This window comes from Rattus norvegicus, chromosome 2, assembly GCF_021556685.1.
Source record: "Rattus norvegicus strain SHRSP/BbbUtx chromosome 2, alternate assembly SHRSP_T2T, whole genome shotgun sequence".
In the NCBI taxonomy this organism is placed as follows: domain Eukaryota; kingdom Metazoa; phylum Chordata; class Mammalia; order Rodentia; family Muridae; genus Rattus; species Rattus norvegicus.
In genome coordinates, this window is record NC_141535.1 from 186,810,716 (window position 1) to 186,837,997 (window position 27,282).

The 27,282-nt window shown below is 48.0% G+C and overlaps 1 protein-coding gene across 3 annotated transcripts; it reads right to left on the minus strand.

Annotated features, from left to right (window-relative positions):
• Bcl9 (BCL9, transcription coactivator) lies at positions 1–25,984 on the minus strand. 3 transcript variants are annotated; one of them, NM_001107703.4, is given in 10 exon segments: positions 1–2,363; positions 3,478–3,738; positions 4,855–7,093; positions 9,064–9,163; positions 9,889–10,078; positions 11,286–11,602; positions 12,551–12,863; positions 18,159–18,238; positions 20,189–20,324; positions 24,644–25,984. In NM_001107703.4, coding segments are annotated over 7 exon segments (4,278 nt in total). In that variant the 5' UTR covers positions 12,604–12,863; positions 18,159–18,238; positions 20,189–20,324; positions 24,644–25,984; the 3' UTR covers positions 1–1,245.
• Between the last annotated feature and the right edge of the window lie 1,298 nt (positions 25,985–27,282).

The window sequence follows — 27,282 nt, forward strand, 5'->3', positions numbered from 1 at the left end:
TTCAGTTTTGTAAGAAACAATATATTTATTTTTCTGACACCACAGCTCTGGTGAGTGGTTTTGTACCAAATTTAATGAAGATTACACAGAACGTTTCACGCATGGGAAGAGGGAGGAAAGGGAAGGAACACAAAATTTAAAACAAAAACAAAATCCTGGATAGCTTTTAGCATCGGTTCCATTCCCACATTAATAAAATTCACTTGGGAATTCCTAAGAAAAAAAGAGAACAAGAAACAAGGCGGTCGAGGAAGAGTACACAGGCGGGGAAGGCTGGGAGGGACAAGAGGCAGGGCATCCGAGGCAGGGGCGAGGCTTCCCGAGAGAACCCCAGAGAAGAGAACCCGGGTATTGCAGCTGCCAAGGGGAAGAGGAGGGGGGAAGCAGAGGGCCACCATCGGGGTCACAGGAAGGAAACACACTTACCCAAGGAACTGGAGGAGGAGAGGAGGAGAGGAAACCGTGAGGGCGGGTTCGTATACTGGGAGAGACAGACCGTGCTCAAGAGCACACGAACTGAAGAGCAAATGTCCCGAGCTTCAGTATTTTTAAAAGAAAATTGTCCCCCTCCCCCCACCCCTCGCTGAACTCAGTTCCTTTTTTGTGCTTGTCGTTAATACTCTGCTCTGAGGTCGTAGTTTGGTTTTTCTATACACTGGAGTTGAAAGAAAATAGTCCAAGGTCTGAAGATGGATTCTCCATCTAAAGTAAACAGCCCAGCATTCCTGTTCTCCTCTTGCCCCAAAGACTAAAGTCTCTGCTAAAATCCCTTTTACAATATAGTACAGTACACACACGCACGCACGCGCACACACACACACACACACACACACACACACACACACACACAAAATAAAGCCCAAATCAAAAATCAAAAACCAGAAAAGAATCCTGGGAGAAGCCAGTCCAAAGGACGTAAACACAGAGAACGGTGCAAGACATGACCGATGGCGAATCTCAAACACGGCTACAGATTCCCAAAAGTAGGTGCCGTCACGGGACCCCACGTCCACAAAAATAATTTTTAAAAAATAAATCTTAAAAAAAACACACCTGTTGATTAAATGACTAATTTGTTTTCCGGTAAACCCATACATTCTTGGTTCCCTCCTCCCTCAAAGCAGCCCCGGGTCCCTCTTCTCCTATGGCATGACCAACGGTAAGGATTCCTGGAACTCCACCAAAGCAGCTCACAGGACCTGGAATCTCATCTTGACAAGGATCGGCACATCCAATCGTAGCAGCTTAAAACATCATGTTTCCTGGGTTGCCAGGTCCTTGGCTAAATCCACCCATGCCCACGTCAGCAGCCATGCCCCGGGGCCTCATCTGTGGGGGGATCATGATGTTCTGTTGGGGTCCCATCATGCCCTGCATGGACATCATCATGCCTGGAGAGCCCACAGGACCTGGGTGGGTATAGAGCCCAGCAGGCCCCCGATCCTTGCCAGGAATCATGCCCACAGCAGCAGCTGGATTGGTCATCAAGGTGGCCGGGCCGGGCACTGTGGATTGTGCTGGTGACATCATCCGGTGGTGAGGTCCCATCATGCCTTGCTGGAGAAAGGCTGGTGGTCTCATTGGGCTGTGGCCTGGCATGGATGGAGATGTACCAAGAGGAATGTCTGGAGTTCCTACTGGCCCGGGGCCTCCCATGCCAGGTAATGCTAACCCCATTCTAGGGGCTTGATCACTCATCATCCCCTGCATGTGTGAAAACCCAGGCCCAGGACCTTGTGGCTGTTTGCGGCCTGGGACTTCCCCTCGAGGGAAATACTGCAATGTCTGGCTGGGCTTCTCAGATGGGATAATGCGGGAGAGGTCAAACTCAGGTATTCCGGTCGCTCCAGGTCGGATTACCTCCTGCAGATCTGGGTCTGTAAACACTGAAGGCATGCTGTTCCCCAGGACAGTGAAGGAGTCAGGAGCCCCTGGGCCTCCAGGCTTGCAAAGTGCTGGATCTGCTGAACTTTGGGGCAGGTTGCTGGGACGACCAAGGGGTCCTTCTCCTGGGAAACCTATCCCTCCTGGGAAGTTACCTTGTCCCCCGGTGGGGCCATTGTGAGGGAATGGAACCTGCTGAGGAGGAGACTGTACTGGAGGGAAGCCCTGGGGGAAGCCCATCCGTCCTTGAGGTACCATTGGAGGCTCCTGGGACCCATGTCCCATGATAGGATTGTGTGACATCAAGCCAGGCCCCATTGGGACCCCGTGAGGAGGTATGCTGGGTCCCATGGCATTAGGAGAGGGCATCTGAGTGGAGTGAGAAAGTGGCTGGGTCATTCCCATCGGGCTGAGTGTTGGCATCGGAACCACGGGGTTGGGACCTGAAATTCGAGGATTCTGTGTATTAATGCCCATTCCTAGAAAAATAAAGACATCAAAGGAATCAACTCAACCAAAAGCAACTCACAAAAATGACAACGAATCACACATTATACAAAAAATTATTATGCATCAAATGTGCACTGTGTTGGGAAAATAAATAATCCCTGTCACCAAAGTTGGTAGCATACTTGGAGGCACACAGACAGGTACCCAGGAAGCAGACAATGTATCACCAAGCCGCTAGCTGTTACACGGAATACATTTCCTCTGAAAAGGTCTTAGTTAAATTTCAAATAAGCACGGTCTTCTTCAATGGGGACAGTTCATACAGAACAGGATTTGTTTGGGTGGCTCAAGTGTAGCCTACTTTGGATAAAGGAGTGGTTGAGTATCTTAAGTTCAAATAGCACAAATATCAAGAAGGAAACCAAACAGGTCTTTTCTATTTCAAGTGGAATTTTGTACTGTTTCACGGTGCCGTAAAGAGGGTATTACAGCTCCAGGTTCTCAAGCTGTTAAGGAAACAGGAACTTCCAATGGACAAGGAGCACCTGCGGTCCTGCTGCAGCCTCTGAGCCACATTTGTTCTCTATGGGATTAAAATCAAGTGTGGCAGGGCTGCTGCTTGTGACGATCACAGAGCACTTCCTAACCTGGTTAATTAACTGATAAATAAGCAATATGCCTAACATTCAGAATGAAAGGGGAACCAGGAAAGTCATGGCTTCTCTGATGGTCATCGCCACCATTCTACGGCACTTCCTGTTAGTGAGGCTGGCAGGAGTGAGCGCAGGAGGGAATGCAGACGGAACAGGAGGCAAGAACCTGGGGACTGAAGCTGCTTCCCCAGAAAAGCAGTCCAGAAACAGAAATGAAAGAGGCTCTGCAGTACTGACGCAGGAGAACCAAAACCTAACTGTGCCTCACACACAAGATCACCACAAAACTGACCGCACCCACCCTGCACCCTGGCATCTTACAGATCGAGAACCACGCTAACCGAGCTTCAGTCCTCCTGTCCAGGCTTCACTTGGAAATGTAGTCGGCACATTTTTCAACTTGTTAAGTTTCCATCTGTGCATGTCTACGGCTACTGAATAGACACTTTACAAGGCTCCTGCTTTGCTCGGCACTGGCCTCTCATCTTACCTGGCATGCTATTCATTGATGGCAAGTTGGGTGAGCGAGCCGGAGGGGAGTCATCATCAGAGCTGGCCACAGTCTTGATGGCATCGTGGTATAAGGGGGTGGAACTGGGCATCGCAAACTTGGACATTCGAGACATCATAATCGAAAGTGGGTTCTGGGAAAGGGTGGGTTCTGGAGGCATGGTGTAAGGTGTGCTAGAGGGAAGACTTCCGGGGATGCTCACCGAGGCAGGTTGGCTGGCTGTAGGAGGTGGGGGACCACCTAAGAGAACAAAACAAAATGAGGCAGGGAATCGGATGTTTCTTGAAGGGTGCTGGGCATGACAGCTATGAGCCAATGAGGCCGAGAACAAGTCAGATGAGCAGGACAGTGTTACCCGAGCTGGGGCACTGCTTAGTCTTCCTGCCAAGCCCTGTGTGCAGAGGGAGACCACAGGGGGCTGTAGCGGTTAAGGATCAGCAAAGGTGAGCATGCTAGGAATGTGCTAGAAACATTGCTTCAGTCTTGGGGAAAACAAGGCTCACAGACAACTGTCTCACTGAAGGGTGTTGAACAAGTAGATTTCTCTCCCCGGACAACTATAATTTAGAATTCAACTCAGGTATTTGCATGCCAACAAGACAGGAGTGTACTCTACCCTCAGGTACAAACCCCATCACTCTGCTCAAACTCTTGATTAATTTCCATGAACATGTCTGAGGTGGCTGGCTGCTCCACTTGACTGAGCTAGTGAATGCCACCCCACAGAGATACTTTAGCTTGCTAGGGTAAATCGCCTGCCTTATTCTGATTCTAGTGTTTCCCTAGTGGAGATGGCACCAACCCAGTACTTAACACCCCAGGCTACTTCACTGACCACCTCTGGTCCCAATTGGGGAAACTACCATCATCAGCCAGAGGCTCTCCTAGGAAGGAAACTGTTAACAAATTGTAGCTGGTGTGTGACTAGAGCAGCTTACCAAGGAGCTTCCTAAGTTCTCATTGCTGACACTTAGAGGGAGGCCATGGTCTTCCAGCAGAGGCCTCACTGTGGTTGGTTACTAACCCTGAAGTGGGTGGAGCAGGACTTGAGGAAGCCTCCCTTAACCGCTGTCATCATTCCATTTCACCTGTATCCACATGCCAACATCAACTGTCTAGGGACCTAAGGCCATCTCTGTTTTCAAGCCTCTCACCAGTCCTTCATACTTAATCTTTGCCAGGAATGGATGCTTGTGAATAATTTTTTTCAAGTACTGATTATTATGTACCTTGCAACAAAATAGGACAAAGGCCACTGCCTTTGACTATTCAATTCAGACACTAAGTTTCCTTAAAACACAAACTCAGGTTATAGCAACCTCCAGCTACCAGGTGTGAGCGTGTAAGCATACTCACCTGATTCTACACTTCCCAGCATGGCTGGGGAGGCCATGGTGAGGGGCGCCTTGTGGTTTGGAGGGATCCCAGGACTCTGAAGGGGAGGTTTGGGAGAGGAGGTCCATCCAGGCGATGGGGCAGGAAGTGATGGAGACTTGAGGTGAACAGGCGAAGCAGCAGCAGACCCCAAGACAGGAGGGGACTTAATGGAAGCAGCAGCAGCTGGGCCTGCCAGCATGCCTGCCAGCTGCGATGGAGTCTGAGGGGACTTGAGGTTCCCCGAGGGTGAGCCCAGCATCGGAGACTGGACTTGGTGCATTGTAGGAGACTTCAGAGGGTTGATGCCTGGGGAATGCACCTGGCTGCCCGCCACAGATATATCCAAAGGCTTCCGCCCCAGGCCACGCTGAACTGGAGGAGCTGTGCTGAGGCTAGTGGGGTTACTGGAAGGGTTGAGAGGTAGTGGTGGCATGTGACTGAGCCGGCTGTTAGTCCTTTGGTCGGGCCCAATTGGTTCTCTGAGATTCCGCAAGCCACTGTTACTGCCTGGACCCTGAGACATGGGAAGGAATGGCCTGGGGCCCACACCATACTCCTGCTGAGGGTGCTCGCCAAATGGCAGGGGCACCATCTTCTGCTGGGCAGGCAGCATTTCTGAGCTACCAGGGCGTAACTTCATCATCTCCTCAGGGCCTGCCCCAGCCTCCCTCATCTTCTGAGGTATCATCTGAGAGCTGGATCCCATGTTGACGTTTAGACTGACATCTCCCTTCATCCCACCAGGAACCATGCCAAACTCAAGTTCCCGACCAGGACCTATCTGTGGAGGCATTCCTTTTGGGAAGTCACCCCGGGAAGGGCTCAGAGGACCCTCGACTGGTATCCGAGGGAAAATGGGGTTACTTCCTGGCTCCATGTGGCGCTGGGAGCCCGGAATCATCCTGTTCATCTCCATGCCAGGCCGGATGCCCTCCATGCTCATCCCGGGGGGCAGAGCCAGCTGCTTCTCTGCCAGCTGCTGCTGAAACATCTCTTCAGACAAGCCTTGGGGGTTTGGAAAGCGGTCCCCTCGGCCAGGCCCACTGAAGACACCCTGGCCAGGAGGGAAATTTCGACCATCTGGGATTTTTGGCACATCATCTGGCCAACTGACTCCAGAGAGACCTGGTCTGGAGGCTGGGTTGGGCACGTTTGGCCCCTCCATTTCTGAATTTATCATTCCTGCAAATCCAGGAAGGCGCATCTGGCTCCCTGGCATGTTGGGGTGAGGAGCCATGCCCCTTGGGGGCAAAGAATGTGAAATGTTGATCCCATCAGGAAATGGCTCTGCCCCAGGTGCCCAGCCTTCACCAGGAGCCATCTGGTATGGAGGGGGAGGCCCTCGGACCACTCCCCTGGGCCCATGCTGATGGACCATCATATCCTGGAGGGAGCACTGCTGGACAACCACCTGCTCCTGCTTCCTCCTCTTCTCCTCATAGAACTCCTGCTGCAGCTTCAGCCATGCTATCTGCTCAGGAGTCATATGGTCCAGGTGGTCCGGTCCTATGGGCCCAGACTGGGAGTTCATAGAAGGTGGAACCATTTCATCTGGAGAAAAGGGCACATCTCTATGTCCTTGAGGGCCAAACGGAGCTCCCACATCTGTCCGGGGCCCAGGGCCCTTACCGAGGCTTTGGGATTGAGACATCATGGCCTGTATTGGCCCTTCTGGTTTTTTTTGAGGTCCATCTAGAACCCCAGTGTTCTGCTGGGGACCTCCTGTTTGTCCTGCTGTGAATTCTTTCTCATCAGGGAAAAGCATGCGCTGGATATCTCTCAGAGTTTGTAAGGAGCGTTCCCGGTGCTCCAGCTGCTCCTGAGATAGGCCATCGGGGTTCTCTCCCAGTGTGGGGGGCTCACCACTGGACACTGGTGGAGGTGGGGGGGCTTTGGGATCTGCTGAAGAGCTATTGCTCCCCTGGGAGACAGGGGTCACTGCTCGGTTGTTGGGTGTCGAGTTTGGCCCAGTACCATCTGGGGGCAGTGGAGTGGAGCTCCCAGGACTGCCCACAGGAGGAATTAGTTTGTTTTCTACCCCAGGACTGTCCCGGTCCAGGGGACGCGGGGCTGCAGCAGGCTTGGGTGCTGGTGCCTGAATGGGAGGAGTTGGCTGCAGTCTGGCATTCTGGGAAGAGTTCTGGTCCTGGCTGGCGGGAGCTGGAGGCTGTTGTGGGAGAGGTTTTGGATCATTCCGAAGGCTGGGTATCTGTGTGTTCTGAAGACAATAAGATGCTTTGCATCATAACGAGAACGGAGCAGAAGGGCAATTAACCACATCAAAGTTGTGTCCTAAGGACATAAACCCATGAGGTATCTCCTTTCAAACTGCTCAAGGATTTTTTTTTAACCAATTTTAAACCTTATGGCAAACATTCTTTCCCTTCCTGAAAGTTAGGCTCAATAAGTTCATAAATGTGTCAGGCAAGTGCTACTCCACTGAATACCTGAGGATCTATTTTGGGGAACAGGTTTGTGATTACGTGTCCACTACGGACTTTTAATTTAAGGAAAGATTAGTTTCTTGGCATGTGAGAGGTTATACCTAACACTTTTTCTGTTTCATGATTATACATTCTTCTCATTATCAATCAAAAGGGCTGATGTTTCCAAATGAAGGAAACAAAAAGTCACTTGTGGCTTTGTGCTCAGCCAGTCACAGTGGCGGGGAGGCTGCTCCGTGCTCTGCCTCCTCTGGCAGAGTGATTACTGACTTACTTCCTCCTTGAGTTTCCATGGGCCTGGCATCTCTGGTTTCTGTTTTCAGTTTGTGATAGCTGATTCCGTATTTGATAAGAGTTTGTATATTGGCGGCAGTAAGCTAATCTGAGGGCAGGAAGTGTCTGTGGAGAAATCTGAGACCGTCTAGCTCACGGTGTCTCTGGATCTGTTTTTTCCAATCAACACGGCTGTCCCTTTTAACAGGTTAGATGACTGCTTATCATTTATTAAGGACCACTGCTATACTTCATCCTAGACAAAAGCATGTCACCGACAATATGGACAATGAGTTTGGATGATGCCCATGTTTTGCTCTCAACTGAGCTGGAATGTTTGCCTGTGGGTAAATCTGTAAATGAATCCTTGTGGGCATCTATGCACACCAACAGTTAGCGTTTCAGATTTAAGTGTCTACGGTGTATATGTGTTTGTGATCTGAATCTGTGTGGTTCTGAATATACATCAAAAGTATATTTCATGTCTGCGATTCCCTGGAGGAGGGACCTTTGCTTAGCTGCTATTTCCATTTGGTTTTGCTGGTCAGTTTTGATGAGTTTGCGGCAGGTGGGTACTGACTTCATAAAGCAACTACAGCAGAGGGGACCAATCAGATTAGTCTTTACCAATCCCCACCCCCCCAAAGTCCTACTCCAGTGTCATTTAGTAACAGATAAGGCAGAGGTGACAGCTGCATCAGGAATTGTCATAGGGTCAATAAAGCAGGGAACTGCACTGCAGCACACCCGGGACAAGAGGTTTTTATTGAGCAGCCGAGGGGCACAGGACTGGGAAGCGCCGTTTCTGAATCCAGGAAAGCCCAAGTGCTGCTGTGCCCTGGAGATGGAGCCTCGTCAACACACAAGCTAGACAAGGAGCCATCTGACTTGTCTTGACTTATGACTTACCATTTACTGTCATTCAACTTTTTTTTCATGTTTAAGACTCATCCCAGGATTGTGCTTTATGCTCTCTGAAAAACAGTGTCTAAATCTTTTAAATCTCTACCTACTCCCAGCTCGTGGGACAATGCCTCTTCACAACAAATAAGTTTGATTACACGTTGGGCTCTCTAAGCTTAGAGAAAGACTTTTTTCCTAGTGTAGCTATACTGGCCGCTTAAGATCCAGGGAGGAAACAAACTAATCCGCTATACTTCCGAGAATATCACGCAATTAAAAAGTACTCAGTGGGCCCTGATTCCAAACAAGTAAGAATCATTTGGAGAGCCACCTGACTCTAATTCTGCTCTCATTAGGTTGATCTCTGCTTTCTTCCACGTTCTCCAGCCTCTTCCAGCAGAAGCAGTGAGTGGGACGATATGCCTCCGACCTCACGGTGCCAGGACTGGGTGAAATACCCAGACTACTGCTTGTGCTGCCAAGACTCGTTCACTCTCAATTTAATTTACCACCACTCTTCACACACTGCAGAACCCGGATGCCATCATTCCAAACGTACATGACATACCAGGGGGGCTGTGCTTCTCTCTGTCTTGCTGTTAGAGATGTTCTGGATGTGGAAAGAGACAATTGTTTCAACCTGGCCCTTCAGTACAGCGTCTGCAGCCCTGCAAGACAAACGAGATGACACACTAGCACTTGCTTCGTTCCATGAGGTGCAACTCTAGACATGTTAATAACCCCAGGGGGGGTAAAGGACCACTAGGAATGCTGAGTGAGAAGAAACTGAAGGAAACACACTTCATTATTTATGGTTATCAGCTACCATCAAATGTCTGAAGATGGCAGTAACGGGAGCGAACGCCTACATGGGCGCTAAACAACAACAAAACAAAAACAGAAACACACTAAAAAGCCCAAGATCAATCCAGTTAGGTGAGTCATAGAAAATTCTCATTCAAACACCACCTAGGAAAGGCAGAAACCAGAATCCTAACACCTAAAGACAGAGCAAGGCTGTGAAGATCCACATTTCACCTTGGGAGAAAATGTGGAGGGTAAACAAAACTCATTGCATCATCCAACAACTTGAAATATATAAAGCAAAATGTTCACAGTAGCTATAGCTACTTCTGGTAAATTCCTGAGATTTTTCTTCCTATATTTTCTCATTATTCTAGTATAGACATTTACTGTTCGTGATTTAAAAAAAAAAAGGACAGACTGCAGAAAATTGTATATTGTGTGTTCAACCTATGTTTACATAACCTTACTCTCCCTCTCCCAACACAGGCAAGGAAGTGCTGTACAGAAGTCAATGCCGTAGAATAAGAACTGTGGTCTCGAAACACACTCGAGGCAAGTTCAACACCAAGACGCCGCCATCACTTACTTATTTGCCATCTCAGTAGAAAACACGTACACCACTTTGGCTGGTGTCTTCTGAGCAGGTATGGGCTCTGGGGCAGGAGTTTGGCCATGTGAGGGAGTGGAAGACCTGGGGGCTGTAGCAGTTGACGGGGTCATGGAGTGTGGTGTGTGCTGGGACTCCTGGGACTTGATGTGGTCTGCAGAATTACATTCTAAAAGAATGAAAGGCTCGCTGTTAGGTGGAGAACAGGCGGCTCCTCCCAGCCTTCCTGCCAGCATTTACACAGCATCATTGTAACATAGATCCACCTTGAAAATTTCCAGAGCAAGTCCCTTGCTAAGAGAAAATATCTCTTCTACTTATCTTTTCACTCTTTTCCCCAAATGACTCATCTGTATCAGTCCTGTGTCCTTTCCTGTCTAGAGTACACATTAGTATACTTCCTTTCTGGTACCCCCCTTCTGAAGCCTTTAGACATGACAGGACGCCTAGGTAATCACACTCACGGCTCCCTTCTAGTAACCTGGCATTTATCATATTTCATATGGATGCTCTGATGGCTGGCTTTCTAGGTGCCCTCAAATTCTTAAGGATGACAACATCTGTCCTGCTGTCTATACCCCAGTACCCAGGAGAGTGCTGGGATTCATAACAGGATTCCCAAGAACACTTCAGAAAGGGACTGGGAAGGAAGGAGGGAGGCAGGGAGTGGTTACTCAGGTTTACACTTTCATTTTGGGCTGAGGAAATCTCTCTTTCGCTTCTTAAACAGTAACTTCACATTCTGGCTGCTCTTAAGACTTTTTTTTAAAAAGTTTTACTGAAGGAAGAAAAGAGCCTAAGGCCTCACAGCAACACTCTTCCCTGAGATGTTCCATTGTGGTGCCTGCCAAATTTCTACCACATCTGGTAGCCACTCATTCCTGCCACACTGAAATCAGCTGTGACAGCTCTGAACTAGTGCCAGGGTCATTATGGCTTCCCCGTGTGTCTATCAGTCTGGCAAAGTGGCAACCAGAAAGTACAAAACCCCAGTCTTGGAGGATTTCTCCAAGAGGCGGGAATGTTAGAGAAACCGCTCCAGTGTGGGCCGTAGACACAGCTGACTGCAGCTACTGGCTTGACTGAAGGATCACAGTGCACAGGCCAGAGATATGCTTACGAACATGGGCTAGGTCTAAAACATATCTGATCAAGTCACACACTTTCAAGAGCAAGAACTCAACAAAGTGTTCTAGACTGTTCTTCAATAAGGAGAAAAATGAGAAGCAGTGGTCTATCCCAAGCTTCGAGACTGCCAGGCTCTGCCACATCCTCTCCCACTTCACTGACAGAGCCTCTGGCCTCTAGTGAATGTCAGATGCCTTCCCCAGGGAACACCTACTGCCCTCTGAGTCTCAAAGATCTTGTAGACATACCTTTAATGTCAGAGTCATCGTTTGGAGTCCCAGGATCTCTCTGATCAAAGGAGTCGGCCGAAATACTTCGCTCCCTTTTCCCCTTGCCCTTGGCACCATTTCCAGCCCCATTCTTCAGCCCCATGCTCCCACCTGGGCCAGGGAGTGCTTTAGGGGTATGGCCCCCACTCTTGGAGTCACAGGGGGATGGCTGGGATTGGCTGGCTGAGCCCCCCGGTTTACCCTGATTGGAGAATTTGGAATCCAGCTGGGGGTTTCCAGATGGGGACATCACTGTAGGGGGACGGACCATCACCTCCTGCTTGGACTTGGGGCTACTAAAGAAACAAATAACAAAACGATCAGACAGACACCAGACATGGTCAGTACAAATTCGTGTTTCTGTAACAGGTTAAGGAGCCCCTGAGTGCTAAAAAGCTGCCCTGCACTGCACCTTGCCCACTGGCTTGTCCCTGCCACCCTGGCTCCCATCTTAGAGCTATCGACAGAGGGGAGGATCAAACAGAATGGCCTCCAGGACTCAGGAACACTAGAGTCACATGGGGACCTATCTCTAGGGCTTCTGTCAATAAAGGACAACCGTTTCTATGTACATAGAAAAGTGACTCTCACACTAAGACTAGCTCAGAGTAAACAAACAGACATCGTTAAGATCAAATACAACCACCCCCAGGCTCCGGACAAGGAACAGCTGTAATGAAAGCCTGGCTCCCCTGCAGAAACAAGCAGGCAGGCCCAGGAGGGCAGCAGGAAACCCCACTGGAGCTGTCAGGTCAGGGAAACCCTCCAGCATCCAAATCCCTTCCAACAGCAACTCAGCACCGAAGCAGGGCAGGCCACCGCTGCCCTGGGGAGACGCAAAACATTCTTTTAAATAACTGGGTACTGAGAAACGCAGCAAGGGCTCTGGGTGGTAGTTGGCGGTGTCTTAGTTCCAGGACCTCATTATCTAGGCCTCAGAGTCCTCAGATGGTGCTGGCTGGTCTTTAAGGTCCTTGTTTGTGCTTTGTAAAGGGTGGGGAAATGGTACAGGTGGGAAATATGGGAATGGTGGCTGAGAGAGTAACCCAGGAACATTGGACTTGTTACTATTTCAGTAAGTTTCCTCCTTCTTTGCCACATGGGTCCATTCTGCTTCTTTTTTTTTTTTTTTTTTTTTTTTTTTTTCCATTCTGCTTCTAATTGTACACACGGATGCAGCAATGAGTGTGTGTGGTGCCCATGTGCCATCCCCGAGGGGTGAGAGTGAGGCCCTTGCCTCTTACCTCTGTGTGTTTCCTGACGGCGAGCTCCTCACTTTAGGGTTACTGGGATGCATTGATTGAAATCCTGAGCTTTCGGTCACTAACTGGGACAGGCTCACCGAGTTCCTCTCGGGCTACAGCAGAAATAGCTGCTAGGGGCAGAGGCGGTTGCCCACTGCTTGCTTGGTGTGTCCCTTAGCGCTGGCTGCCTGTTTGCCTTTTTCCTCTTTGTTTTTCTCTGCTGTGGAAGTGGGTCCTTCCCCCTTGAAGTTCCAGCATTCTCTGAGTGTGTGCCTCCTGCTGCTGAAGGAAAATCTCGCATTTCCAGGGCACACTGCAGGAGAAGGACACACAAGGCAAGAGGTGAGAGTGAAAACACAGAAAAGGCCTTTCTACAGGATCGACAAGACAAGAGACAGCTGGGCCTGCCTCGGGTCCTGCTAGATAAAGGAGGAAGCCATGTTGCAGCCACTGGCTCTGGTGCTTAAGCGACTAAAGGGGACTAAGAATTTCTGATCAGCATATTGGCCTCCCATCCGAGCCACTTGTGTTTGCAGGAGAGAAAGGGGATTTAATGTTTAGCCATTTACTCTCCCTTGTGTTTATTTCTGAATATAAAAGTCTCAATGGATTTGGGTTCTTGGCCCCTGCTCCAAATAAGGCTTTGAACCCCTGGTATTGAGCTCTGATGTGGGCTGTGGTGGCAAACAGTGGCCGAGAAGAGTAACAAACCCATCCCAGTTTCACATTATGAAGCAAATCATCGAGGCTTTTACTCTTAGGCTCCAGGGTGATGGGCAGAGAAGGAGACTCTTCTAACACAAACATTAAGCTAATACCAACATAATCAGTTCTGCCCCCCGATTTCCATGAGTCTTCTATTAAATTATGCAGATTTTGTAACTGTGTTCTCACCTTAATGACAGGGACATTGGCAAGCATGGCAATGAGCCACGGTTTTGAAAATAAAGGAGTATCTTTGAAGGCTACGGTATTTTTGAGCCAATTTGCAAGGCTAATTTGAAGCATAAAGGTCAATAAAATATTATCAAACCTGGCTATGGAACAAATGGAAAAGCCTTTTATGTAGGGTAGCCTAGACATTGGGGGAGGGAACCATGGTATACTCTAAGTCACGGGTCCCTCCCAGGAGTTCCATGATCATCGTTTTGTAACCACCATGACCTGCTCTTCCCTCTCTACCTGCTGACCAAGGATGGGACGGACAGGAGAGTGTCAGGTGCAGGACTAGTGGCTAAAAAATTAAAAGGAGCTAGAAGAGGCTCGAGTGTTACAGCTTGCACATACTTTGAGAGTCTCAGTCAGGAGGAGCCACAGTTATTATTCAGGTTGTGCTGGTTGTATGAGACTGTCAAGTGCAAAAGTCCTTCAGTTAGGCCTCCCCGACTCTTACCTGTGCCAGCGAAGGGGATTTATAAAGTTTTAAGTAGACACGATTACATCTTTTCCTTTTAAAATAAAGGGAGCAGGAAGGAGAACTGGGAAAAGATATTCCAAAGCAGTCTATGTTGGCCTCAGGGACATCGTTCTAAAGAGCATGCTGATCTTAATAACATTTAAGGTCTACCCCCTCCCCACATCTTCCATTTTTCTTTTGAGCAGTTTAAATTATAGGATGGACTATTGTTGTCAAATGTGGAAAATTAAGATCATAAACCTTTTTCTTACATTCTTATTAAAAAATAGGGATCTTATTAAAGAACAATAAAATAAGAAGCAGATGAGCCCTGAGTGGACTCAGCCAAGGCTTCCTTCAGGCAGAGGAAAGCGGTGATCACCTCGGCATGCTGCTGTACCCTGTGGTACTTCTGTGTGCATCTACTGCTCCGCCAGCGGCACTGAGCGATCCTTTGTGTGTATTTTCCTTCCTGTGAAGACTGTTCTTTGAAGACAAGAACCTTATTTTAAGTTCTCTGGTTTCTCTACACTTCTCAGCGTGCGGGTGCCGTAGGTATTACAGTAGGAAGAGACTTATCAGCTTCCCCAGAGAACAGAAACACCTGGCGTGTGTACTGTACTCTTCTTCCGAGGCAATGCAAAATACATCAAAAATATCAAATTGCCTCATTAATCTGCCAGGCACTTCTGATGAGCCGGTAGCAAAGATTATTTCTAATAATGAAACCATGAACATAAAACATGTTGGTTTTCAACGTACTTCTCCATGCCGTTTCTTATTCTCACAATGTGCCCGGCATTGATCACAGGTACTTCCCACCGGAATGACCAGAGCACACAGTCACACACAAATGGCCTCTCGAGCCAATCAGTGTTCTCAGACCCTGGCCTTACTTTCTGGATGGACAGACAGAACGGAGGCTGAAAGGAACACAAGCCTCAAGCAATGGCTGAGAATAAAATCCAGGTTTGAGGTGTTCCAAGGAATGAGGCCTAACTTTAGATTGCTGCTCTGAGGGGACAACCGAGCATAACTACTGAACGTCTCATGACAGCTCCAGAGAATGAGATTATGCCCAATGGGTGGAACTAGAACAGGTCTTCCACAAGATCATCAGAGCGAGAGAGGGACTTCTCTCTAAGAGAACACCCTCGTGCCTCAGCTCTCCTCCCAGGCTTCTCTTCTCTGAATACCTGACAACTGTACTCACCTCCAGCCCTGGTCTACGCACTGCATACTCTCTCCAACCCATGCACAGCACCCCACAAGACCGCTCTCAGACCTCATCTAGCAATGATGACATTACTGCTCACTCTGCTGCTGGGAGAGCTGGTGTCTGGCCGGAGCCCCCAGCCCCCAGTGTACTCTCCACATTGCAATGCCAGACCTGGCAAGAGGAAGCGGTCAGGTCTTCAGCGGGGCGTATCTAACTCTGACGAGCACCACTCCGGAGCATGCGCACTGGCTCCTTCTGCCAGGCACCACCTCGGACCTTCTCATCTGCTCCCATTTACCTACCATCTCCCTTCCCTCCCTCCCTAACCTAGTTTGTGGGTTACCGGTGATTCCTGTTGTTTGTTTTGTCTAATGCAGTGTCTCATTCTATAGCTCTAGGTGGCTTGGAACTTGCTATGTAGACCGTGTTGACAAAGAACTTGCAAAAAAAAAATAAAAATAAAAAAAAAACAAAAAACAAAAAAAGGGGCTGGGGATTTAGCTCAGTGGTAGAGCGCTTACCTAGGAAGCGCAAGGCCCTGGGTTCGGTCCCCAGCTCCGAAAAAAAAGAACCAAAAAAAAAAAAAAAAAAAAAAAACAAAAGACAAAGAACTTGCAAATCCTCCTGCTTCCATGTCCTGAGTGCTATGATTCCTGTCTGTGGTCCTGGCTATTACTCAAGAGGAAGAAGACATTTTACCAAGTGGGACATCCCCACACTAAATCTGCAAATCTTTTCCCCAGAGTACCCATCCATTTTTTTGCTTCATTACAATCAAAACAAACAACAACAAAACCTAATCATTTTTCTTCAAGGCTCAGTCCACTAATAGGCGGTATGGCTCATGCCCACTGAGGAATCTTATTCTGTTCTCTGGCCACCTCTTCTATCACTGTGTCCATCAGACCTTCCCAATTAATAGTTAGAACCACTGTAATGTCCTTTTACTGCTGAAAACAATAAATAAATAAACAGGGCTCACATACTTGCCACCAACCTGACAACTTGAGTTTGATCCCTGGGACCTACACACTGAAAGGAGAGAACCAAGTCCTGGGGATTGTCCTCTGACCTCTGACCCCCACAGTTGTGCCATGGCACACACGCAACCATACATAGCCTCACATGGAGTGAATAGATAAGTGAGAAGAAGTTAAAGGAAGTTAAGCAAATCAAAACCAGTTTAGCCTTCTCCTCCCCTTAGAGCCAAGCTTCTCTATGGACATGACATGAGGTGCAACTCACCTTCCGCCATAGGAATTAACTTCCATCCCCAGATCACAGTACCAGTTTCTGTGAGGTCACCCAAGCCTCTGGTCTAATATCTCACTCCATCATCCATCAGGCGTGTACATGGTAGCTATAAACGTATTGGTAGCCCAATATCAAAATAAAAACCTACTTAAAACATTATATGACTTTTTTGTTCAATTAAAAACTCTCAGTTATGTGGTTCTCAAGCATGAGCTCAATGTGGCCACTTAATAGCAGAAGGCTGAACACTGTGGCCAATTTTGCAAGCCATTCCTTCCTTCTCGACCTGCCCTTTCCTGTTGCCTCTCCAGCTACTCCTCATGTGTACACATCCCGAGTCCCCTCTCTATCCACTCTAACACCTGAGTCCCACAGGACTCCACACTGGGCTCCCTTCTTCGGTGAGTTCCTCCTATGCCAACAGCTCCCAGACTCACACCTCTGGGTTGGCTTGTACTCTGCAAGCCTACAAACACAGTGGCTATGTGACACCTCCCTGGAGGGCTCAAAACTGATGGGACTGGACATGAGTTATTCACGTTAGTATTGCCTTCCTTCCAAAACTACTCCGCATTCAGTTAAAATGCCTCTTCCAGTTCATAAAGTCACAGGTCAAGTATGTCTTCTTCAGAGAAGGATCCCTTAAAACCATCTACTTACATGAAATCCCCCATCAGTCTTCAGAGCACCTTGGGTTTTCTAACTGTGTACACCATTATGTGATTACCTATATAACATTCACCTATGAGCTCCATGAAGTAGGGGTCGCAACTAACTTATTTTCCATCCTTCCATTCCTACCACTTACTAAGGGATCTAGAACATTAGGTATTTGTCCAAAAACTATTATTCAAGAAAAGGAAATGAATATGTCCAAGAGGTATCTCACAGATTTTTTTTTCTTGAATAAGGGATATTACTGTGTAGCCTGGCTGTTCTGAAACTCTCCATATAGACCAGTCTGTCCTTGAACTCAGAGACATCCACCTGCCTCTGCCTCCCCAGTGCCGGGATCAAACCCCTAAGCCACTGTATCTGCACCTCACCGCACAATTCTTTTTTCCCCTGAGACAGGGTTTCTCTGTGTAGCCCAGACTGTCCTGGACCTCACTCTGTAGGCCAGGCTGTCCTCAAACTCCAAGATCTGCCTGCCTCTGCCTCCCTGTGCTGAGAGTAAAGGTGTGGCCATCACTGCCCAGCTATTGTACACTTAATCACAACTAAGATACAGAGCACACCCAAGCATCAATCCATTTAAGAACTGAGTAGATTTAAGAACTGTGGCAAGTCCCCCTGCCACTGGAACTATTTGGCCTTAAAAAAAAAAAAAAACAGGGGGCTGGGGATTTAGCTCAGTGGTAGAGCGCTTGCCTAGGAAGCACAAGGCCCTGGGTTTGGTCCCCAGCTCCGAAAAAAAGAACCAAAAAAAAAAAAAAAAAGAAAAAAAAAAAAAACCAAAACCACTGCAATCCTGTCATCTGTAATGGCACAGATGAATCTGGAGGACATTAAATAAGCCAGATATAAAAAAAGCAAATATCACATGATCTCCTACACGTTTAACAAGTTGAACTCAGAAACAGGTAAGAGAATGGCAGTTGCTAGAGGCTAGGGTGGGGAACCAGACCTGAGTGATTGAAAAGAAAATATCAACTGTTGAGGAAAAGCTAAAGCTTTTTGCAAAGCTCTCACTCCTAAGCCGGGTACTTGTTCCCATGGTACCATCCAATTCTACTCACCAAAACCCCAAGGGTCACGACACTGCAGAGTTCATCCTGGGGGTGAGGAGTCGGAGCGCCTTCCCAAAGGTGACCCTCACCTAGAAGAGAATAAAGTGGGTAGGCATTCCAAAGTAGATCTGAAAATATCAATACTACCAATACAACAACTGCTGAGCATCTTAAGAGAAAAATGGGTTTCCTATTTCCTCTGGGGTTTAAATAGGAGACTACCATCTCACACGTGAGCCATCCGCTGTTAAAGGATGTGTACAGTACATGTAGCTATTTCAAAGCCCTGGGGGTAAGATAGTAAGTGCAAACATGATCAACTTTTCTACTTTTGAAATTTCCTGGCGTTTAATGGATAAGAGAAAGCACATGCTTTTGCTTCTATATGTGTCCTAGCACAGAGATTGGATGCTGGCTCTGAAGGAGCAGAGACAAAAGCCAAGCGTGAGTCTGAACTTACAGTCTTCTTAGGGCTGCTCACCGCCACTGCCTCTGCACAGCTGCGACTCTGCATGGCAACAGTCGGCAAGAAAAATGCGTCTAGGACTGAACAACCCTGCTTCTATGAAGGGCCTACTGTGTGCAGAATGAAGTGCTAAACTGAGACATGCAGGTAGCCTATAAGATTTCCAACATCAGTCCCTGTAGACTAGAATGATAACACTTGGCCAAAATAAATTATACTTTTCATTTATTTAATCTACGTGTGCAGGCACGTGCATGTGCCACAGTGCATGTGTGGAGGTCAAGGGAGTTTTGTGGGAGATGGTTTTCTCCTTCCACCATAAGTGGTCCTGAGAGTACAACTCAAACTGTCAGCTTGGCACAGGAGCCTCTAAGGGCTGAGCCATTTCACTGGAAAGCTAGTTTTGTAATTTCAAAGGAAAACAACGTTCTAGAAAGTTGAGAGCCAAATTATTTAGGGAATCTTTAAAAGGGCACTCTATAGGATTAGCAAAGTTTCAAGCAAAGTCACAAACTAATTTGACTGAGCTCAGAATCAAAATTCCAGCTTCAGCCCTTCCCATGATGTACTCCCACTTTCCTGCTCTAAAGAGTCAAGTTTATTAGAACTATGTCATGTTTAACAAATTTCATTTCTGCGCTATGACCACTACTCCATAAAAGGCACAGCATCACAGAATGTGGAACTAAAAGGTCTTAAGATTCCATTCCTAGCTCATTCTTAACTTCTGGCGTGCCAACAACGAAACGGCTTCTTCAAGCATACAAAAGGAAGAGCTGACCTCTCGCCCGAATGTAGAGGAAAACAAATGATTCAGTGGGCGCATGCAGAAAACCTCAGTTTGCACGAAACACTACTGCGTGTTTTAGTATTCATGGGGCAAAATGTCATCTGATGTCCTTTAGTGGACCACTAAACGTTAAGGAAACAAAAATTCATGTTAAGCTAAAGCATTCTGACAAGATTAAAATGTTCAAAGTAAATCCTAAGTACCATCCTTAAGAATAATGGCCACCAAAGATCTATTGTACACACCAATCGCCTCTCTGTAAAGTTTTCCTAGAGTGCCAGCTACTCCCCTGTACGTCATCCAGGGCCTATCTCACTATTTAACATCTCGAAAACAGTGTCACTGCTATAGTTAGACAGGGAACTCCCTGAGGACGGTGTCAATCATCATCCTAACACCTGGTACCCAGCAAAACCCAGCAAACGTGGTTGATGGATGCATTACAGTGAACTTGCTTCTCTTAGCTCCCATTCACACAAACCCAAGGGGACATGATAAATACCAGCTTCACTTCTCACTGTCTGCCTTTTTCCTCAGCCTTCTGCAGTGAGTCAAGCACGGGCCTGGGTCACACAAAACCCAGGGTAATGCCACTTTTAGTTGTGACCTGCATCTGCTTTGATGACTTGAACTTTGGGAAACCTCTAGAATCAAGAACAGCCCCAGTTTTACCTCCCAAGAAACCCTGAAGAGACAAAAAAAAAAAAAAAAAAAAAAAAAAAAAAAAAACCAACATACTCAAGCTTAAGTCACAGAAGTTGCCGCTTAAGGTAAGGTTTTTACCTTTCAAGATGTCCACTCTGCTTTGTCTTCTACATTGGGGCGGGGAGGAGCTTACAGAGAAGGAGAACTGTCACCTCACCACACAGGAATGTTTAGGTCAATACGAAGTGACACCAGTTAGTCCCACATCTGAGTCCTGAGATGACAAGAAGAAAGGAAAAGTTCATATCCAAATTCACACTGACTCCAAGGAAAACTCCCCACTCCTCACTATGCCGTGGCCAAACGGACACCTGGGAGAAGAAAGCAATTAATCAAAAATGGGGGAGAAGGCAAACCCCTGAAAACTTTACAAGTCGGAGAAAAGGGGTAGGAAATCTAGGGAACTACATGTGTTCATGTGTCTAGCAAACTTGGAAAAAACAACAAAACAAAACAAGCGTGTCCTCTGAGTTTTTCTTAACCTTTTGTACAACCAAAGAGGGCAGTCAGGTTGCAAAATGGTCTCTGGTTTTTTCATGTGGTCTCTTTGTCCCTTCTTAGCATAATTAGAGATACTTAAAAATATCACAAAGCCCAAAGTGTAAGCAGCCTTACATTAACTTTCAAATTTCACAGTATTAAAAAAAAAAATCAGAATCAGTTGGTCTAAGGTAGTTCTTAACCCCGTGATTCACAGCTCCCAAGGACTTTGTGGAGAGGAGAGGAGAGGAGAGGAGGCTTGAAGCCTTCAGGGAATAACATAGATCATCATTTTGACTAATCTCTAAATAATGAAGTTAGCGCAGCCTTCAACGGTGGGTGTAGCATTAGTAATACTGTGACTGTGCCGCCAACAGCACTATGTCACATTAGCTGAAGATTCGCTGACAAAACGACACACGCTCTTCCCTCATCACTGCTTCAACATCAGTGTCCTTAGACATTGTTCACTGTGTGACAGGGAGGCACACGTTAGCACACATTAGATGTCTCACATCTACTGCATTTAGGAAGCATTCTCAGATGGGACTCTGCATCGTGTCACTGCCACAGTACTGGGACAGAAAAACACTAAGAACCCCAGAGTTAGAAGAAGAAAAGCTTCCAGAGACTTTGCCCATCACATTGCTGAAAGCAGAAAGTGATGGCAAAGTGAACAGAACCACTTTACTCACGCCATCCCATGGCTGAAGAGGACTGGATAGGCAGGAAACAGAGAAACATGCTTTATGCCACAACACAGGGGACCTGCAGCCTAGGCCAGCATCTACCTTCTCACGATCAGTGGTGACTTTTGCTCAATTATCACCAAAATCACTGTCTTCCCTCTAAACACTAATCCTTCAAAATTAATATAAGACCCTAAATTTGGATGGCAGAAGAAACAAGTGTTCATAACGCCCATTCTGTTCTTTAATTAACCATATTGCTATGACTGAATGGAAGGTGAATTCGGTCTATTAATGAGACAGTCGGAGTGGGATTTTAAAAAAGTCATACTACATAATCACGCATCCTCAGAGGTGTTCACAGAACTTTCTGGACAGGTATTAACTGGCTGGACGGGAAGGCAGCAAGGAATGGTCGGAGAGGAGAGGCGTCACTTTGTAAGCAGCAACACCAGAAAACACCAGAGATTTGTTCAAAGTAAGTCACCCAGAGAGCTAACATCTTGAGTTCAAGTTCAAGGCTTTTCACCACTGTGCAGTAACCATGATCTAATACTCAGCTGGTCACAATGCTTGTGAAAGCCTTGGGTCTTTCCCCCTGGTGTTTTGTTTTTTGTTTTTGTTTTTTTGTGTTTGTTTTGTTTTGTCTTTCTTGGTTTACAGCCAGCAGGTACTTCTGAAGGCCACAGGGAAATAACCGATAGAAGAAATCCCAATGTATGTAAGTTTTTTGGTTTTGTTTTGGCTTGTGCTGGTTAACTAGAATCAAGAACAAAATATTCTTTTTGCTCAAGAACCGGTTCCATGGTACTTGTCCTATAAACAGAAAACTATACAGAAATTGTGCTTTCATCTTTAGGCCGATGATTTTCCTATCTGACTATCAGCTATGTTAAAACTATTGATTGCAGAGACTTTCAAGGCTCGATAGCCAACGTCTAGGTCATCAAGCTGTCAAATGTCATACACACATCTCCACATTTCCTCAACTTACCCAAAGCACCCGACAGTTAATAGAGCCCTCATTCCTCAAAGCCTGTTTGCAACACCTAAACTATCAGACCCTCTTCTTAATCCATTCCTACCAACAGTATAGGTCTTTTTCAAGAGGAGGGGACTTAGTTACTGGTCCCCAGATTTGCACACAAACATTTCTTCATGACAAATTCTCCAGTGACTACTGTCCAGTCAAAAACTTTCAAACCAACCAGACAGTGATACTGAAAAACCTCCAAGTCACAGGTTCTAAACAGTCTTACCCTCCAACATCTCAACTTTTTTACTACCTACTCTTCTTACCTGCTATGCCTAATTCATCACTGTGTTCCCTACACAGGAGCCCACATCTCTGACACCAAAACCAACCATTTAATTCTACAGTATATCAAATGCTAACAACTGCACCATACAAGTGACTTTTTACATGGCCACTGAGCAACTGTAAGGGGTTGACCTGTGTTGGCTTTAACTAAAGTCTAACTTTGCATAAACTGCATCCTGCCTCAGACCATCTCCTCCGAGGCACATTTGCATCCATTCTGCTACCCTATCTAATGACTGTGACTCCAATCTTAGCCTCAGAATCACTCTGAACGTTTAAAAAACGCTCTTCCTTACTTCTAGCAGACCAAAGGCTCTTGGAGGTCAGATTTTAAGTTTTCTTTCTTATCCTTGGCAGCTTTAACATAATGTCCCTAGCTATACTACTACAGGCCTTGGTCCTTCCCTCTGGACTAACCACCAACTCTGCGACGTGTTTTCTGTAGGATATCTCCATTTCACCAAGCTCACCCAACGCTTACCAGTGACATCTTAATAGTCTTTGGAACTTTCAAAGGCCAGTCAGCCTCTAGGGCTCCAAATTGAAAACCACTAGTGTGTTCTACGACCCCCACAATGACTCAGTGACCTAAACGTTGCCATCTCACCTGCTGGAACCCTTTACAACTCAGACATTCTTCTAGGCTTACACCTCCCCCAACCCTTCAACAAGTCACTGGCCTGCGGAGTCCCCTTTCTCCCCTCTACGCATCTCCGAGGTCTTACAAACCCCACCAAACTCAACCAGAAATTCCTAATTTCGCGCGCTCTTTCCTCTCCATCGTCCCTCCATCCCAGGACCCCGAGACGGTCATCTCCCCTCAGGTAACCTCTTCAAGCACAGCTTTGGGACACAACCTCTAAAACCCCGAGAGATGCCGGGGTCTCTCCTACAGCCCCCGAGGCTCCCCCGCCTCCCCCAACAGGTTCCTCCAGACCCAACTCGCCAAGCCAGCGCCCCGACCCCCGGAGGCCCCCGGCTACACGCGCACGCGGACCCGGCCCCCGCCGCGCCGGCCCGCCCCTCCCCCTCCCCGGGGCCACTTACCCGGGGCCGAAGCGGGGGAGGGGCGAGCGCGGGCGGGGGCTGCGGTCCCGGGCTGCTCTCAGCCCCGGGGGGCCGGGGCCCGGACCAGCGGCAGCAGCAGCGCAGCGTCTCCCCCCGGCGGCAGCAGCGGCGGCGGCGGCGCCGTCCCACTCCCGCAGGCACACATAGGCTCCATTGTCCGCCGGCGCCTCCCCCTTTCCGGCTCCCCCTCCCAGGCCCGCCCCTTCCCCCTCCCCTCGACCCTCCCCCAGCCGCACCGTGCCACGAAAGGTACCGCGGGCCCCGCCTCGGACGCGAGCGGAGGCGCGCCCCTCCCCCGGCCCGCCCGGCGGGGAATGGGGCCCTGGCCCCGCCGCCGCCAGGGCCCGCCCCCTCCGGGGGAATGGCACCCGTCCCCCTCCCCGAACACGATCGATGGTACCAGCCCGCCGCGGCCCCCGCCCCCTCCCGCGCCTGGCCCAAGAGAGGCCGCCCGCGCCCCGCCCACCCGGGCCCCGCCCCCGCGCTACACGAAGCCCCGCCCTGGCGGCACCGCCTTCTGCTTTGCATGACCCCTCCCATCCAACCCCGCCCCGGCTAGTCACCGGGTCCCCCGCGGTGACGCCCACTCCCCGGTTTAAAGCCACAGAACCCTCCTTTTCAACTAAAAGATCCTCCTGCAGGACCCGCGGGGTGGGTGGTGCAGCGGGGAGGTTCTCTTCCTTCCTCACCCTCCTCCCGGCGCTCACTCACCCAGATTCCCCACGGCCTCCAGCAGTACTGGGAGCCACCGAAGGGGATTAGAAAAGGCGCGGGAGGGGGAAGGGCAGAGTGGAATTTGGCCATCTTTGACAGAAACTAACTGGGAGCTGCAGAAGGAACCGGTCTTCCTTCACTCTCCCGCCGCTCAGGGCCAGGCCTAGTCCCCAATCTTCATGCCACCTCCTCACACCTCTACACTGCGATTCTGCCTTGCCTCTACCAGCCCACCCGTCCGCCCCTCAGTGTCCGCTCTACCTTTGCCAGTGCGGGCTTTCTTCCCTTCGGAGAAGCAGGCACCCTCGGCTTGCACTCTTCTCCCTCTTCCCAGAGCAGACTCTCTGGGGTCCTGATGGCGCGGTGGCTGGAGCAAGGTCTCCTTCACCTCGGGCCTTGCCCCGCCCCGCCCTGCCTGGCCAGCACTACCTAGGGTTTCCAGAGAGCACCTTCTGCCCGGGCCTCAGGTCTTCTCCCAAACACAGTATCACTCCCTTAATTTTTTGGAAAAGCTTTGTTGTTGAGAATTCGAGGGCGGCGCGTTCAGCACTATCACGGTGAAGTGAGATCTTAGCTCATTAGATAACACTTTTTCTCATCTTGGTTAATGCGCGTTGCTCAAATTGCTGTTTCTTATTTTGTGAGGTCGGTGTTACTGCCTGGACCAGCCATCGTTACTGTCTGCCCTCCCCACAAAACACTACTAATCTTCGAGTTTGTACTTTGTGGAGTCGATCTTAACTCTGCAACTCTGCACTGGTCCAAAGCTTTTCTAACATAGTTAAGTGAATTCTGTGAACCAGAGAATGTGGAAGAAAGCAGCATAGCCAAAAGACCTACATGGATTTAACCAGAACTGCCTCTACTGCCTCGCTTTTCTCTCTATAAAGTAGGGAACCTTCCTTGTGGTGCCCTTTTAAGGAACAGTGCTGTTGCCAAGGATGGTATAATAGAATCCTAAATAATAAACTTCACTGACTACTTTCCAAACTACTCAAAATTCACAGCTGGCCATGTGGGTTTTCATACATTGTCTTCCTGGCTTGGAATCTGAACTGTGGAAAGATATTTTTTTCTTTTGAGACTGAGTTTATAAATTTAAAAGAAAGTCAGGTAGGTCTAAACGATACAAACCTGAAAGCAAATGGAATCCAAATAAGAAATAAAATTGGACGGTTTTGGGGGAGGGAGCTTTTGGCTTTAGAAATTAGGTTCCGGGCTAGAGAAATGACTCAGCACTGACTGCTCTTCCAGAGGTCCTGAGTTCAATTCCCAGGAACCACATGGCGGCTCACAAATGTTAACTCCAAGATTTGATACCCTTGCACTCATACATGCAGGCAACACGCCAATGCACATGAAATAAATATTTTTTTTAAAAAAGAAATTAGATTCCACATAGTTAAGAACCTCTGTAAAAAAGGCACAAGGAAAGGTCATGTGTGAGTATGAGAAAAGACAACCAAACTAGAAGTCTGTAAAAGACATTAGGATTGCTAATGTAAGGGAACAGGTCTCAGCTCATATAGAATGTATTCCTAAAAGAAAATCACTTCCAAAATACTTCTGTCCTTCCTTAGGGTTTCATTGCTGCAATGAAACGCCATGACCAAAAGCAAGTTGGGGAGGAAAGGGTTTATGTGGTTTACACTTCCACATGGTGGTCTATCACTGAAGGAAGTCAGGACAGGAACTCAAACAGGGCAGGAACCTGGAGGCAGGAGCTGATACAGTAACCTCCAGGTATGCTGCTCACTGCCTTGCTCCATGGCTCCCTCAGCCTGCTTTCTTATAAACCCCAGGACCACCAGCCCAGGGATGGCACCACCCACCATGGGCTGGGCTCTCTCCCATCAACCATCAATTAAGAAATGCCTTCAAGTCGAATCTTATGAAGGTATTTTCTCAATCGAGTTCTTCCTTTAAGATAACTCTAGCTTGTGTCACGTTGACATAACACTAGCCGTGTTATGACTTGGGTATTCCAGTTCAGGTCACTGCTGGTCAACAAGCTAAAGGGCAGACTGGGACAATAATGTACTTAGAACAAAATAAAACGAAAAACAAAACAAAACAAACAAACAAAACCAGAACTGCTCTTCGCTAGGCACTAAGCTCCCATGTAGCCATGTGTTAAACTTCAAAAATTATTTACTGAATTGGGAGGAAAATGAAGGCAAGGATCACATGCTCGACACAAGGCCATGAGCAATGGCAACAAGACCTTCAGCGTGCTAACAAATCAGGAAGTGTAAAGGTTAGCAATTCCACAGTAATCTTAGCTACGTTACACACAGGACAGAAAGGAGTGTGTTTTAAAATATCACATATTCTGCTCAATACTTCCTTTCACTAGAGAATCTGCTCTCTGCATTTTCTAACCTCCTCACATCTGCTTTCACTGGACAAAGACTTGCCTTTGGTGTGGAAGGGCCTGACAGACTGTGCGTGTATGAACACTAGTTATCCAACGAAGAGACCCTTCTAAAAGCATCTTGTAAACAGAAGTCTGGTGACGTGTTTGCTACTCCAGCAACTCTGTGAAATCCTCCTTCCTCCAAATGGCAAGATTGCTAAAAATAAAGGCTTTTCTTAGACTAGATTGGACTCCCAGCACTGACTCTTGCTTCGCCTAAGAACCATAGACACACGGTGGCCTCCAGGCCGGGATGCTGCAAGTCTGACTTCTTAGCTCTTCAACAGACCATCTCATTTTGTCCTGTTATGTAAGTCTGCCTCCAGGCTTTCTTATCGGGATATCTGTTTCTTTTCTTTCTTTTGGGTTTTCGAGACATTTCTCTGTGTAGCCCTGGCTGAGTTGGAACTCGCTCTGTAGACCAGGAACTTGCTCTATAGACCAGGCTGGCCTCTGACTCAAGAGATCCCTGATTCTCCCTCCT

Coding starts and splice junctions, on each gene's coding strand:
- Bcl9 (XM_087624398.1), bottom strand. CDS start 12,603: ATGCATCCCAGTAACCCTAAAGTGAGGAGCTCGCCGTCAGGAAACACA. Junction 11,603..12,550: donor CCGTCAGGAAACACACAGAG/GTAAGAGGCAAG, acceptor TTGTTTCTTTAG/TAGCCCCAAGTCCAAGCAGG. Junction 7,094..9,063: donor AGAGAAGCACAGCCCCCCTG/GTATGTCATGTA, acceptor TATTGTCTTCAG/AACACACAGATACCCAGCCT.